This window comes from Dacryopinax primogenitus (genome assembly GCF_000292625.1).
Source record: "Dacryopinax primogenitus strain DJM-731 SS1 chromosome Unknown DACRYscaffold_8, whole genome shotgun sequence".
Classification (NCBI taxonomy): domain Eukaryota; kingdom Fungi; phylum Basidiomycota; class Dacrymycetes; order Dacrymycetales; family Dacrymycetaceae; genus Dacryopinax; species Dacryopinax primogenitus.
Window position 1 is genome coordinate 1230518 of NW_024467205.1, and position 12763 is coordinate 1243280.

Here is a 12763-nt window from a genome sequence, read left to right on the forward strand (position 1 = left end):
CAGACTAACATTGAACACGGGAGGTATGACTTGCCCCCCTTCGACAGCGAACAGACGCCTGCCTTACATGCACTGCCAGAACTTGGCGATCGGCGTTTACGCCTGCTGGGTGCAGGTGAACGGGCGCACTCATGGAAATACTCGCTGATGCTCAGTCTCGTGATGAGATTGATGGTAACTAACTGTACAGTGTGGACGTGGGACGGCATGGATGTGATACAAGGATACGAGGCATGGGGAAAAGGCAGTGATGTACTAGGTACGCGGGAAATCGGCTGGCTTGCCGTGAACGATTTCGTGGAGGCTTAGGAAAGCCCGACGTTGCGGTTTGTCAGGGAGACGCAGAATCGCAAGCGCCAGCTCGGGTTCTTCGGCCTCGTGGGCCACCCTCGACCCAGCACTGCGGAAAGATTTGTACTTGTCTGGCAAATACAGAAGGGGGAGAATCTGAGCATCTTTGAGCCAAGGTGAGTCGTTGCTCAAGGCTGCCCGGGCCTTCTCCATAGGAAATTTAGTAACGAAGTCGCTCCATGAGAAGCCCGACCACGTGCTCTCGTTGAGCGTTGGATCCAGCAAGAAGGCCAACTTTTTACGAGCCATGTCGTGGGTGATTCGCAAACTCAACCTGGAGAGGGGTCCCTCCACCTGTATTGGGGCCATCAATCTAGTGCAACAGTAACATGAGAGGGAAACCCACGTCTTGCAGCCGCGTTTGCAGTTGAGCAATAGCACTGTCCATGCGTTTGTTGTCTGCCTTCAGCTGCATGTTGTCTGCCTTCAGCTGCGCGTTGTCTGCCTTCAGCTGCGCGTTGTCTGCCTTCAGCTGCGCGTTGTCTGCCTTCAGCTCATCAATCGTGTTCTCAAGGCCTCGAATCCGTTCTTCAGATTTTTGGCACACATCAAGGACCATCCGAAACTGAGCCTGGAGTGTCGCCATGTCACTCTTATCGGCTGGGGCGTCGTTGGCTTGTTTTTTGGTTGGCTCGGTAGCCTTCTCAGAGGATGACGCCTCTGGCACAGGGTAGGAATAAGAGATTGCCAATTTTGGTTTTAACTGAAGTGTTACCCACTTTTTTCGGCATCAAGTTCAGCTCCAAGGGCTTTGGCACGTTCACTTTTCAATGTGAGAGTCACAGGGTGCTCCTTTCCGTGAACCAAAATTGCTGGTTGCTCATCGCTCGGCAGATTGCCAATCTCCGTGTCGTCGAGTGTGGTTTTGCCTATGACGGAACATCAGATTAGAACAGAGTCGAGGGCCGGAGCACTCACGGTAAACGAGGGTGGCGACGATATTCTCATTCACCTTCTTAAAAACTTCGGCGCGGCTCTCCACTTTCGGCGGAGGAAGCCAAGGGTGCTCCTTATTCAGAATATCCACTTTGGTCTCCTTTAGGACGTGTTCACGCGCAGAGAAAATCGCATAACTCCTGGCCTGCGTGACAGTGTAGCCGCGATCAAGGAAAATGTCGTGGGTGAGGTTGTCTGTATAAATGACGGGCAGAGCAACTTCGTTCGGACCAGGTTTCGTCTTGACAGCTTCCTTCTCGACAACTTCCTCCTTCGCAGCTTCCTCCTTCACAGCTTCCTCCTTGACGACACTTTCTTTCTTAGGTGGATTGCGTGACTTTCTCGCAGGCATGATGTGATGGTGGTCGACAAAAGTGTGCGGTGAGCAAAGCAACGCTCCAGCGGCACGCCTCCTGTGCATGCTTGCGGATCTTTTTTTTTGCTCCCGTCCGAAAACCGGATTAAATAATGGGAGTCATCCTGCCACGATGCTCCTCTCTACACGAGTCATAGACCTCAACTCGTTCTGAAATTGCTTTCCACCACCCTAATGCTCTGCATAGTCTTGTGCTGTGGTGCTCACGTCCTGAAATCGCATCCCATTTCCTGTCACTAGCTAGAATCACCAACGTACACTGTCAAAGAGGGGCGGAAAGATAGATGATAGACTCATATCTGGCCTGTCAGGGAAACCAGCAGGCCGTATCAAGGACGAGATCTGCTCACGAACCGACTACACCGGAGGCATGACTTGCCCTCCCTTTGCCGCCGTAGCGGAAAAGTTGTGCCACCTGTCATTGAAGCGTACATCTTGCCCCAGTCAGTTCCTGACACAACACAAAACAGAACAGACACACCCAAAGGGCGCCCGCCATACATGTACTGCGAGAACTTGGCAATCGCCGTCTCCGCCTCCTGGGTATCGGCGAACTGAACCACGCCGGCGCCTTTGGAGCGCGTGCCTTCGTACAGGATCTCCGCGAGCTCTACTTGACCGGTCGTCTCAAACAACTCCACAAGGTCTTCGTTCGCGGTGCTCCAGGGCAACTGCACCACGTCAGCTGCGAACAACCAGAGTCGGATAATGCTCACGTTGCGAACCATAATCTGCTGGTTTGGCTGTCCCCCTTGGTCGCCAAACCCGCCTGCAAAGCCTGGTTGCGGACCGTACCCACCAGCAAAGCCATTGCCCATGGCCCCACCACCACCAGGGGCGGGCGCCGCCTGGTCAGGGCCAGAGTAGTCCGCATATAGGTTCTGGTCAAACTGCCTCCCTCCACCACCAGGGCCACCGAATCCGCCTCGCCCGCCGCCGAAACCACCGCGGAACCCTCCGCCGAAGCCGCCTCGGAAGCCGCCGCCACCGAAACCACCGCGGCCACCTCGGAACCCGCCAGACCCACCCCCATGCCCACCACGGGAGCCAGCCAGGGCCGCGAAACGGTCCTCCCGAACTTCGAGCTGACGACCATACCAGTCATAGCCGCTGAACATGCCTGATCGCTCAGTGAGCTTCAGATAGTATATGCACGGGATAAGGCATACTGATAGCGGCCTGCGCATCCGCAGCTGTTTCGTAGATCACGACTCCACTGCCCTTAGGACGACCATCAGCGCCGAAGTTGATGTCGGCCCTGATGATATTTCCAGCCTGGCGGAAGAGGTCCTTGAGATCCTGCCATCCAGCTTGGTATGGCAGCTACATAGAGTCATATTAGCATGTAGTTCATTTGCGATCATTGAAACGTACGTTTCCAACGTAGAGCTGGTTGCCTGGTCCGCCGGCTCCCCCGCCTCCACCTGCGCCACCCGCTCCACCAGGGTACCCACCGCCGTGCCAAGAAGGCCTCGGAGGAGGTACGGTCGCGTTCATGCCCATGCCTGCCATGGCCATGCCGACTTTGCCTGGGACAGGGGTGGCACCAAATCGAGAGGCTTCTTCACGATCCTACACGTGATGAGAATGATACCAATGCGTCAGACGGAAACTATACCTCGCGGATAAAGATGGGCCTGCCGAGCAGCGGCTGATCACCAAGCTCGCGAATCGCTTTTTGAGCGTCGTCCGAATTGGCATATTCGACAATACTTGAAAAGGGCGCGTCAGAGGAAAATACAAACAAGGAAACAGCAAAGCTTACCCGCAACCTTTCGAAACCCCGGTAGGCGTCACCAATACCTCTGCGAACAGGACCTCGCCAGCTATTCCAAATCCCATGTCAACATCTCTGTCCACGCGTCTCGGATACCGAAACCAAAACCCCGCGCAACCCCGCACCAAAACCCCCATCGAGGCACCAAACTCCCGAACGATAGAAGAACGAAGCGGATTGAAAGACTGCGAGGCGGTTCCTCAAGCATCTCATGGTGGCGGAAATCCCGCGTCTCTGAATGTCATCTCGACCTTGCGCCTCTTCAGCCAGCCTTTAGCCTCAGCCTCGACGCGACAACTCTCCTCTCGGATGAAAAGCCAAAGCCACCCAAACCACAGCTACTTCTAGGGATAACCATAACGACCTGCGACCCACCTCCCCTCATAAACTCGAGCAAGTCCCGATATGTACAGTCGTAGCTCAAGTTGCCGACATAGAGCCTGTTCTCCCTCTTCGAGATCTGGCCAAAGGCGACGGCCTCCTCGTGCGGGGCGTTCAGCGGGCCGCCCAGAGACTTGGTCTGCCCCCGCCGAGCGGGAGAGCGAGAGCGACTGCGGCGCGGTGAAGGTGAGCTGGTAGAGCGCCTGCGACGACGACGGTCGCGCGAACGGTCCCTCGAACGCGAGCGGTCACGCGGCGAGGCATCCCTTGAACGCGAACGACGGCGACGACGGTCGGGCTCCCAGTGATCCGAACGACGGCGAGATCTTCCGGCTATGTGCCCCAACGACATCAATCACCTTGCCCGGCACAGAGGGGATATAATGGCTCACAATCCCTGTCACGGCGATCGCGAGACCTGCTCCTGCTCCTCTCGCGGTCCTTTTCCCTGCTCCCGTTGCTCTCTCGTCCGATGCCATTGCCGTTCTCGTCCTTCTTGTCCGCGGGGGACAGCACCTCAGTTTTCATATCGGTATCCATATCTTGTCCTGTATTGCTCGAAGCTGAGATGGTCGACGAGCAGAACAGAGTAGTGACAAATGAACAGAAACGTCGAATGAAGGAATCAATGATCCCACGGAAGCATCTCTTTCCATGAAAGCGTGACTTGCCCCGCACGGACCCTCAGAAGCCACGGAATCAAAATAACGTATTAGGTAACCCTGTTAACCCTAATTCAGGGAAACACTGGAATGTCGATAATGCACTGCAACTCCCTTTTGTACTACTAATCCTCTCGACGGTCACGACTCTATTTCTCTTTCTACGACCTCAACGACCGTTATTGCATTGCATATGGAGTTCTTGAATCCTGAACCCCCTTATATCTTATTCAAGGACAGGCCAGAATGGAGCGACGTAACCGCTGTTCCGCAGGATGATGGGCCTTCCCCGCCATTAGCGCCCATCATGTATAACGACAAGTGTACGTTTCGTAGGCCCCATCCTGTAATCACAACTAATAGCAACATTAGACAAAGATGCGACCTCATACTTCCGTGCTATCTATGTATCGCAAGAGCATTCCCAGCGCGTCCTGGACTTGACGCTGGAGATCATCAAACAGAACGCCTCGCACTATACCGTCTGGCAATACCGTTACCGCACCCTGATTGCACTCAATTCCCCCCTGACCGAAGAGCTTCACCTTCTCTCCAAGCTCCTCCCCACCCACCTCAAATCCTACCAAGCATGGAATCACCGCCGACTGCTCCTCCTCCAGCTGGGGAAGAAGTCCGCTCGCTCCGAGCTCGCGTTCGCGGAGATCGCACTCGCAAAGGACGCGAAGAACTACCATACTTGGGTGTATCGCGAGTGGCTTTTATGCAACTTCTTCGCTCCCATGCCGTTTGTGACGTCCACCACTATCTCCCCTACCGAGGGCGAGGAGCCCACTATCGAAGACCTGGACGACGAGGGCTGGGTGGATGACGAGGTATGGCGAGAGGAAGTCGCGTTCACGGATCGAATGCTGGAAGATGACGTGAGGAACAACTCAGTCTGGCACCACCGGTTCTTCGTTCTGTTCGAAGGACCACGTGCGAGGCCGTCACCAGAGCTGGTCCAAAGCGAGATTGAGTGCGTCCCTCCCCCTGGACCTTTCCCAATCATATCTGGCCGTGACTCAAACTCACATATCACAGCTATACGGAACACAAGATTGCTTTAGCGCCTAACAACGCCTCGGCATGGAACTACCTCCGCGGTCTTCTCTCAAATTCCAAAACCCCGCTCTCCACTCTCCTCCCCTTCGCGCGGCCTTACACCCTTCCCCAGTCCCTTCAGCCCTCGCTGCGGGTTTTCGCTGAGGCAGAAGAACGGGAGCTCCTGCCGGGCGAGAATGCCCAGTTGCCATGTGTGATGGCTCTCGAGTTCATAGCGGATGCACTGGGGGAGAAGGGGGAGGTTGAGGAAGCGAACAAGCTGTTTGACGAGCTGGTAGAGCGTGACCCTATCAGAAAGCAGTGGGTGCTTCCTCTGTTGCACCTACACTTGTGCTGACTTAGATGGGAGGTTCTGGGAGTACAGGAAGCGTACACTTGCGCAGGCTCCGACGGCGCCTGTGGCGTAACGTATGAGCCAGATCAGTCCGATTGTTGTATTACGCAGTATGAACGTGAAATGAACTTGTGTCATCAACACGGACGTCTGCGGGAATCACCTCGAAGCAGGTCGCAAGAGAGAACGGACTAACTCAAGCCTCTGACCTCAGGGCAAGTCCCCCTCCGAGGCACTATTTCAAGGTAGCTGCTTCATACCGCGCACAATGAACTCTCCTCCAAAGTCGACTACTCCGAATTTTATTAAGGGGACAAATGCATGTAGGTAGCCGGTTGAAAGACAAATAGAGTGGGGCGTACTAAAAAAGAGAGAGAGGAAAGTACGTATAAGATGACTCGAACGGGACCAAAAAAATCAACGCTGCGTATGTCACCATCCGACGACCACCATGACTGCTCCATCGTCTAAAATCCGTGTTCCTGTTTACTATGTAGACGATGCCGTCGCGGGAACGATTTTATGCGAACCCGGAGACACTATGAGCATGGTTGGATCGCATGCGATGGCTGCTGCACGCGCCCTTGTTAACAGGGAAACTGGCATCGATATATTGGGTCCCAAGCCCAAGCCCGACAAGGCCACTCCTGACAAGACTACGCCCAAACCTAGTAAGAGGAAGTCCGGCAAGACCAATACTAACAAGAACAAGAGCAAACCCGACCAGGGCAATCCAGACAAGACCAAACCTGGCAAGGTTCATCCCGACAAGGAGACTGATGAGGAATATCAAGACAAGGTTAACAGCAATCTCCGCTTGCGCTTGTTCCAAAGTAAGCGCTCCAGATCTCTCTTCTCCCTAGTTCAATCTGACGCACTACCACAGTTCGCGAGGTCGATGAAAACACGCAGCTGGTTGATATGCCTGAGGGGGGGAGGGGAACAGGACTAGTGGTACTGGGAATCAACTCACATCTCACGAGCCCGTTGCGCGAGGAACATTCACGTGTCCTTCAAGAAGAAGTTATCACCGAGAGCCAGGGCGAGGTTGTTGGAGGTGAGTCACTTCCAGGCGGGAAAAAGCCAGTAACATCTCACTGCTGTTGCGTACAGCTTCATCCCCCAATACAGACGGCCAGATAGGCGACGAACAAGCCAGTACACCTCCAGACTTTCGGAGTGAGCTGGCGGCCGTGGAAGCTCGATTTCTGCAGATGATTGCCGACTTCAAAGGAGAGATAGAGGCGGGTATGGAAAGGCACAAACGGGAGAGAAAGGCAGACATGGAAAGGCACAAACGGGAGAGAGAGGCAGACATGGAAAGGCACCAGCAGGAGATCGAGGCGGTTGCGAAAAAGCAGAAAGAGACGGAACTGCAAATCAGTCAACTGCAGGCCCATGTGCGGAAAGTGAGTTCTCTTCTGCCATTCATGCACCAGACTCAACATCCCTCGCAGCTGGAGGTGCGAGAGGAGCAAGCGTTCAACTTGAATTTGCGGATCACACACGATATGGGTCGCAAGGCGCTGGCCGTCCTAATCGACCCAACTTCGCACAACCGATGGCAGTCATGGCAGGACTTCGTGGATGCATATCCCGAAAGCGACGTTCACAAAGCCTTGCCGCCCAAGTCGCCTTGGATTGAGGTCCTGCCCTTCTTATATCGCCCGGAAAAATTCGGCGACTTCCGTAAGGCTGGGTCGATTGCGGCCCGCCAGAGCGAAGAAGCCGAACTAGCTCGCGCTATCATGACACTTCCGGATGGTGCAGAGCGTCGGAACTTTGCGGCCGTGCACCACCTCTTGCATGGCAAGGAACCCGACCTCACGCTGATGTAGGACATTGCTGCCTCGTTCCATACACTGCATTTGTACTGCCATCCAACACTACCCAGCGCATACCGTATGCGTAGATTACCAGGAACACAGACTTAGCTCAGCTCAACTTGTATTTCGAGCGCTTACGTCCTATATTTATGTTTACTTACTTGGCTTATTTTCGAATCGCTCAGACTAATCCGGTGCTGTACGCCCTCAGAGCTGCTGAAAGGATCTGCACAAGGCGCGACGATTGAACACGGGCTGGGGTAACGTGATCCCACGGCTGGCTCAGATTATCGGAAGGTACACGCCGGCTCCATCACTGCTGCTCATCGTCATTCTCTACAGTTAACCGCCGACGTCCTTGAGCATTTGGGAGCACCAAATTGGACTCTGTTCGTCATGGAACGACCACCTGAACTACATCCATCTGCACTCACAGAGGCAGAACTCAACCACTACACACGCGCACTCGCATCCGTCGCATCCGTTCGACCCACAGAATGGGAGGGTGTAAAGTCAGTAGGAGCGATGCCGGTTAGACGGTACCTCGCCGGGACTTGTGGTGATTCAACAGACGGGGATTATCAAGTTATCGGCTTTCAGCTGATGAGCAGGAATTGGATTACATGTTTCATTGAAAAGGGTCGGGGGTGTTCAATAGAAACAAGGGGACTAATGCATGTAGCTGGCTGGTAGAAATACGAACAGAGCACAAAACAAACTAAAAGAGAAATGAAACTACATTGTTCATCGAATTCGAAGATGACTCGAACGGAACCAAAAAACACATTCACGCCGCGCGACAGGAGTGTGTCACCGCCACGCACACTCAGCATTCAACCACCACCATGACTGCTCAATCGTCTAAAATCAATGTTCCTGTGTACTATGTTGACGGTATAAACGCCGGGAGGATCGGATGCGACCCCGAACACACAATCGGTATGGCTGGATCGCATGCGATGGCCGCTGCCCGCGTTCTTGTCCGTCAGCAAACAGGGATCGATATTCTTGGCCCCAAGCCTCAGTCCAACAAGGCCACTCCTGACACGACTAAACCCAAATCTGGAAAGACCAAGCCCGGAAAGAACAAGATCGGAAAGACCAATGCCAGCAAGGCCGACCAGAGCAATACAGACGAGACCAGATCTGACCAGATTGATCCCGACAAGGAAACTGATGCTGAATACCGAGAGAAGGTTGAAAAGAATCTTCGCCTACGCGTAGTCTAACGTAAAGGCTCCAGATCTCTCTCTTCTCTCCGATACAATCTCATGTTCTGCAACAGTTCAGAACGTTGACGAGAACACACAGCTTGCTGAGATGGACGATGGGGGTCGGAGTTCTGCGATACTGATAGTGGGAGTCAACTCACACCTCATGACCCCGTTGCGCGAAGAACATGCCCGTGTCCTTGAAAACGAGCTTATCGCGGAAGAAGAAGCAAGAGTTGTTGAAGGTGAGTCACTTCCAGGCGGAACCGAGCCAGCAACCTCTCACCGCTGTTGTGTGTCAACCCAACAGCTTCATCCTCCAATACGGCTCGCCAGAGAGGCGACGAACAAGCCAATACATCTCCAGACTTTCGGAGTGAGCTGGCGGCCACAGAAGCTCGATTTCTGCAGATAGTCGCCAACCTCCAACGAGAGAGAGAGGCGGATGCGAAAAAGCACGAGCGGGCCCAGGAAGAGACGAGACTGCAAATCAGTCAACTGCAGGCTCGTGTGCGCAAAGTAAGTCTTCTTATTCTGCCATGTTTGTACCAGACTCAACATTTCTCGCAGCTGGAGGAGCCAGCGTTCAAGTTAAATTGCGGATCACCCACGACATGGCTCGCAAGGCGCTTGGGATCCTAATTGACGCAACTTTGGTCAACCGATGGCAGTCGTGGCAGGACTTCGTGAAGATACATCCCGAAAGCGACGTCCAGAAAGACTTGCCGGCCAAATCGCCTTGGATCGAGGTCCTGCCCTTTCTCTACCGCCCGGAAAAAATCGGCGACTTCCGTAAGGCTGGGTCGACTGTGGCTCATGAGGGCGAAGAAGCCGAGCTAGCTCTCGCCATCATGACACTTCGGGAGGGTGTAGAGCGTCGCCACTTTGAGGCCCTGCACATACTCTTGCTGGCAAGCCGGTCGCTTTTGGGCACCCGTAGTATGATGCTGCCTCTTTTTATACACTCCACTTGTACTACCCAACACTACCCAGCACATGCATGCCCCCTTGATACATACCAGAATCCGATTGATATGATCCATGAGTGTGAGTGATTATTTCCTTCGGTGACCATGAGTGTGATAGAGTGGAATATCGACACGGATGGATTAATTTGCCCTGATGATGAATACAATCCGATAAGCAAAATGAAGAAGCAGATCACGCCTTCCCCGCGTGTTTCCCAGGTGTTTTTCTCCCCAAGAGATGTGTGGGATAATCCGGCGGTGCGGGTGAGTGCGGACACTTACTTAAGGGTTCGGAACCGATTCATCAGTCATTGCTGGGCCCCGTGCACTCAGGCTGTCCCCACGGTTAACACAGACTTAGCTCACCTCAACTTGTATTTCAACCGCGTACTTGCTATATTTGCGTTTACTTACTTGGCTTGTTTTCGAATCGCTCAGACTAATCCGGTGCTGTACGCCCTCAGAGCTGCTGAAGGGATCTGCACGAGGCGCGACGATTGAACACGGGCTGGGGTAACGTGATCCCACGGCTGGCTCAGATTATCGGAAGGTACACGCCGGCTCCATCACTGCTGCTCATCGTCATTCTCTACAGTTAACCGCCGACGTCCTTGAGCATTTGGGAGCACCAAATTGGACTCTGTTCGTCATGGAACGACCACCTGAACTACATCCATCTGCACTCACAGAGGCAGAACTCAACCACTACACACGCGCACTCGCATCCGTCACATCCGTCCGACCCACAGAATGGGAGGGTGTAAAGTCAGTAGGAGCGATGCCGGTTAGACGGTACCTCGCCGGGACCTACGCGGTAGAGGACGACGTCGTGGAACAGGTGCGTACCGCTCTTGACATACGAAACGAAACGACTAACAAGACGTAGATATTGGCGATATGGAATCCTGAACCGACGTTGGATGATACGATCACACCGCGGCAGTTCTTTGCTGTCCTGCGACTCGTCTCTCACACCCAGCGTGGGAGAGAAGCGGATAAAAAGCTCATATTTGCGCAAAGTACGTTCTCTTGCTATTATCTGCTAGTGAGGAGGCTGACCGTCGATAGCTCCACCACCTATCGAGGCGAAATCCACCCGTCCACCACCAAAGCATGGTAGCGCACTCCCACCTTCTCCTTCTAGCGCCCCTCTACCCAGCGCTCGACTCCATCGCGCGGCGAGCACATCCACCCCGCTCGCTGCCCGCCGGGCCCCTCCACTCCTATCCAAGCCCGTCATCTCATCTGGCAGCCCACTTCCCTCCCCATCCGCTTCCCGCGCTATCTCCCCTATCAACCGTGCTATGTCTCCCATCAAACGCGCCCCCTCACCTAAGAAACGCGCCCCAAGCCCGGAGAAACCTATCTTACCACCACCACAGCGCACCCCTAGCTGGGGCAGGAAGAGCATGGGTGACCTTCCTCGGCCGTCCCTTGCTGCCAGAGGAGCTGCAGATGGCTCAGTTTCACCAGGAGGGGATGTACCCCCAGTTCCCAGGCGCAGTCTTGGCGATTCCCCTAATCCCTTCCGCCGGCCAAGCCAAGGTCACTCGCGTTCCCACACATCGGCTTCTCACCCGTATCCCGTCCCGCCGCCCCCAGCAACTCCCATCTCAGGTGAAAGCACCAGCACACCAAGCGTCCATCCCAACCCGTTCAGGCCGAGCAACTCTGCTCCAGCACTGCAGACCACCCCGCCCCCGCCCTTACCGAGAAGACCGAGCGTCTCCGCTTCCCCCGTACATGCGCAGTCCATTTCTGCCGCCGCGGTTGGTCCTATCCCGGTGGTCGGGAAACCTCCTCTCCCGCCCAGGCAGCCCAGTAGCAGTTCGCCTGCGCTTGCGCGGGCCCACGCGCGTGCCGCGAGCGTCAGTACAGAACGCACTATCACGCCTTTACACAAATCTGCCCCCCCGCCCGCCGTACCCCATCCCATCCAAGTGTCGGCGGCGTTCGCCCTCCCCCCCGTGCTCGGTGCTCCACCATCTGCTCTTTCCCCTGCATCGGGGACGAAACCTGCCCCTCCCAAACCTCCCAAACCGGCGAGCTTTACTAGCTCTGCGACGCCCCTTTCTCCCCTTATCAGAGAGAGCCTGGCAGCGGCCAGGGAGAGGAGGGCGGTGGACGCTCGTGACCCTGGTCGGAAGAGGCATATGGAAGTCATCAGGAGTTCCAATCCGCTTGTTATTCTTTCTCAGGCGCAGGGCCAGGCAGGACCGGGGACGACTACGCCTGTTCCCAGCGGAAATGGCAGTGGTAGACCAGGAACAAGGGGGAGGAGGGTGTTAACTGGCGAAGAGGAGGGGATGGAGCGCGAGCAGCCGGAGAGCACGACAGATGACGGAAGTCGGGCGAGCGACGACTTCTTCCCTCCTCCTGAGACTTCTCGAGATTCCGGCGCAGGGGTGGACGACGTCGCAGAGGAGAGCATGGACGAGGCTGAGATCCGCGATGTCTTGCAGAAGAACCGATCAAGGAGCTTTGGAGCGCTTCGGGATCAGCCTGCCCAGTCGCAGGCGAGGAAAGAAGTCCTCCCACCACCACCCAGAAGGAGGCCGGAGAGCATCCAGTCACTTCCTATGCCTGCAGGGACTAGACCGCGCCGTACAGGCGGGAACGCGGGCGGCCTGAGCAGGCACTCGTCTCTCTCCCTTCCCCCGCCTCCGCCCTACCAACCCCCGGCAGCGCTCCCCTCGCTCTCACATCTGCTCTCGCAGACGAAACAGTCGCTTGATTCTGGTGTGGAGAAGCTCTCCCTTGCTGCACAGGGGCATACCCGTCATCCGAGTGGGGAGAAGCTCTCCCATGTCGGTAACGCCCTTTCCCTCGAGGTAGAAAGACTTAAGCGGGGAAGTGTGAGTAGGGGATACGTCGAGCGG

General features: G+C 55.3%; 6 protein-coding genes across 6 annotated transcripts; 3 read left to right on the top strand and 3 right to left on the bottom strand.

Annotated features, from left to right (window-relative positions):
• Window positions 1-145: 145 nt before the first annotated feature.
• DACRYDRAFT_22105 (uncharacterized protein) lies at window positions 146-1657 on the bottom strand. Its single transcript, XM_040772677.1, has 4 exons — window positions 1270-1657; window positions 1071-1220; window positions 698-1011; window positions 146-645 (listed from the first exon to the last, which is right to left on the bottom strand). Exons 1-4 carry the CDS (start codon window positions 1637-1639, stop codon window positions 256-258), a joined length of 1224 nt encoding a protein of 407 aa, XP_040629367.1. The 5' UTR covers window positions 1640-1657; the 3' UTR covers window positions 146-255.
• A 220-nt stretch (window positions 1658-1877) lies between these two features.
• On the bottom strand, window positions 1878-4396 carry DACRYDRAFT_22107 (RNA-binding domain-containing protein). The gene is made up of 9 exons (XM_040772678.1): window positions 4214-4396; window positions 3816-4154; window positions 3429-3489; window positions 3282-3375; window positions 3038-3235; window positions 2833-2986; window positions 2380-2783; window positions 2145-2334; window positions 1878-2097 (listed from the first exon to the last, which is right to left on the bottom strand). The coding sequence occupies exons 1-9, from the start codon at window positions 4359-4361 to the stop codon at window positions 2021-2023; spliced, it is 1665 nt and encodes a 554-aa protein (XP_040629368.1). The 5' UTR covers window positions 4362-4396; the 3' UTR covers window positions 1878-2020.
• A 224-nt stretch (window positions 4397-4620) lies between these two features.
• On the top strand, window positions 4621-6018 carry DACRYDRAFT_22108 (protein prenylyltransferase). Its single transcript, XM_040772679.1, has 4 exons — window positions 4621-4806; window positions 4856-5459; window positions 5525-5845; window positions 5895-6018. Exons 1-4 carry the CDS (start codon window positions 4677-4679, stop codon window positions 5950-5952), a joined length of 1113 nt encoding a protein of 370 aa, XP_040629369.1. The 5' UTR covers window positions 4621-4676; the 3' UTR covers window positions 5953-6018.
• A 328-nt stretch (window positions 6019-6346) lies between these two features.
• DACRYDRAFT_22109 (uncharacterized protein) lies at window positions 6347-7857 on the top strand (the record flags this gene model as incomplete). Its single annotated transcript, XM_040772680.1, has 4 exons — window positions 6347-6712; window positions 6766-6936; window positions 6993-7288; window positions 7337-7857. Coding segments are annotated over exons 1-2 (358 nt in total), but the record flags the coding sequence as incomplete, so codon positions are not given.
• A 1026-nt stretch (window positions 7858-8883) lies between these two features.
• On the top strand, window positions 8884-9897 carry DACRYDRAFT_22111 (uncharacterized protein). The gene is made up of 3 exons (XM_040772681.1): window positions 8884-9161; window positions 9227-9435; window positions 9487-9897. Exons 1-3 carry the CDS (start codon window positions 9083-9085, stop codon window positions 9556-9558), a joined length of 360 nt encoding a protein of 119 aa, XP_040629371.1. The 5' UTR covers window positions 8884-9082; the 3' UTR covers window positions 9559-9897.
• Window positions 9898-10288: 391 nt separating this feature from the next.
• Window positions 10289-11170, bottom strand: DACRYDRAFT_22112 (uncharacterized protein). The gene is made up of 3 exons (XM_040772682.1): window positions 10953-11170; window positions 10771-10903; window positions 10289-10722 (listed from the first exon to the last, which is right to left on the bottom strand). The coding sequence occupies exons 1-3, from the start codon at window positions 10997-10999 to the stop codon at window positions 10651-10653; spliced, it is 252 nt and encodes an 83-aa protein (XP_040629372.1). The 5' UTR covers window positions 11000-11170; the 3' UTR covers window positions 10289-10650.
• Between the last annotated feature and the right edge of the window lie 1593 nt (window positions 11171-12763).

Bases quoted from the DNA above. Each gene is read 5' to 3' on its own strand.
- DACRYDRAFT_22105 (XM_040772677.1), bottom strand. From the start codon at position 1,639: ATGCCTGCGAGAAAGTCACGCAATCCACCTAAGAAAGAAAGTGTCGTC. The intron at 1,221-1,269 runs GTGAGTGCTCCG...GTTCCGTCATAG, and splicing joins CGTCGCCACCCTCGTTTACC to GCAAAACCACACTCGACGAC. The intron at 646-697 runs GTGGGTTTCCCT...GCCCCAATACAG, and splicing joins TGCAAACGCGGCTGCAAGAC to GTGGAGGGACCCCTCTCCAG.
- DACRYDRAFT_22107 (XM_040772678.1), bottom strand. From the start codon at position 4,361: ATGGATACCGATATGAAAACTGAGGTGCTGTCCCCCGCGGACAAGAAG. The intron at 2,784-2,832 runs GTATGCCTTATC...CTGAGCGATCAG, and splicing joins GGATGCGCAGGCCGCTATCA to GCATGTTCAGCGGCTATGAC. The intron at 2,335-2,379 runs GTGAGCATTATC...GACGTGGTGCAG, and splicing joins AGCAGATTATGGTTCGCAAC to TTGCCCTGGAGCACCGCGAA.
- DACRYDRAFT_22108 (XM_040772679.1), top strand. From the start codon at position 4,677: ATGGAGTTCTTGAATCCTGAACCCCCTTATATCTTATTCAAGGACAGG. The intron at 5,460-5,524 runs GTGCGTCCCTCC...CACATATCACAG, and splicing joins CTGGTCCAAAGCGAGATTGA to CTATACGGAACACAAGATTG. The intron at 5,846-5,894 runs GTGGGTGCTTCC...CTTAGATGGGAG, and splicing joins CGTGACCCTATCAGAAAGCA to GTTCTGGGAGTACAGGAAGC.
- DACRYDRAFT_22111 (XM_040772681.1), top strand. From the start codon at position 9,083: ATGACCCCGTTGCGCGAAGAACATGCCCGTGTCCTTGAAAACGAGCTT. The intron at 9,162-9,226 runs GTGAGTCACTTC...TCAACCCAACAG, and splicing joins AGAAGCAAGAGTTGTTGAAG to CTTCATCCTCCAATACGGCT. The intron at 9,436-9,486 runs GTAAGTCTTCTT...CATTTCTCGCAG, and splicing joins TGCAGGCTCGTGTGCGCAAA to CTGGAGGAGCCAGCGTTCAA.
- DACRYDRAFT_22112 (XM_040772682.1), bottom strand. From the start codon at position 10,999: ATGCTTTGGTGGTGGACGGGTGGATTTCGCCTCGATAGGTGGTGGAG. The intron at 10,904-10,952 runs CTATCGACGGTC...AAGAGAACGTAC, and splicing joins CGCCTCGATAGGTGGTGGAG to TTTGCGCAAATATGAGCTTT. The intron at 10,723-10,770 runs CTACGTCTTGTT...AGCGGTACGCAC, and splicing joins GGATTCCATATCGCCAATAT to CTGTTCCACGACGTCGTCCT.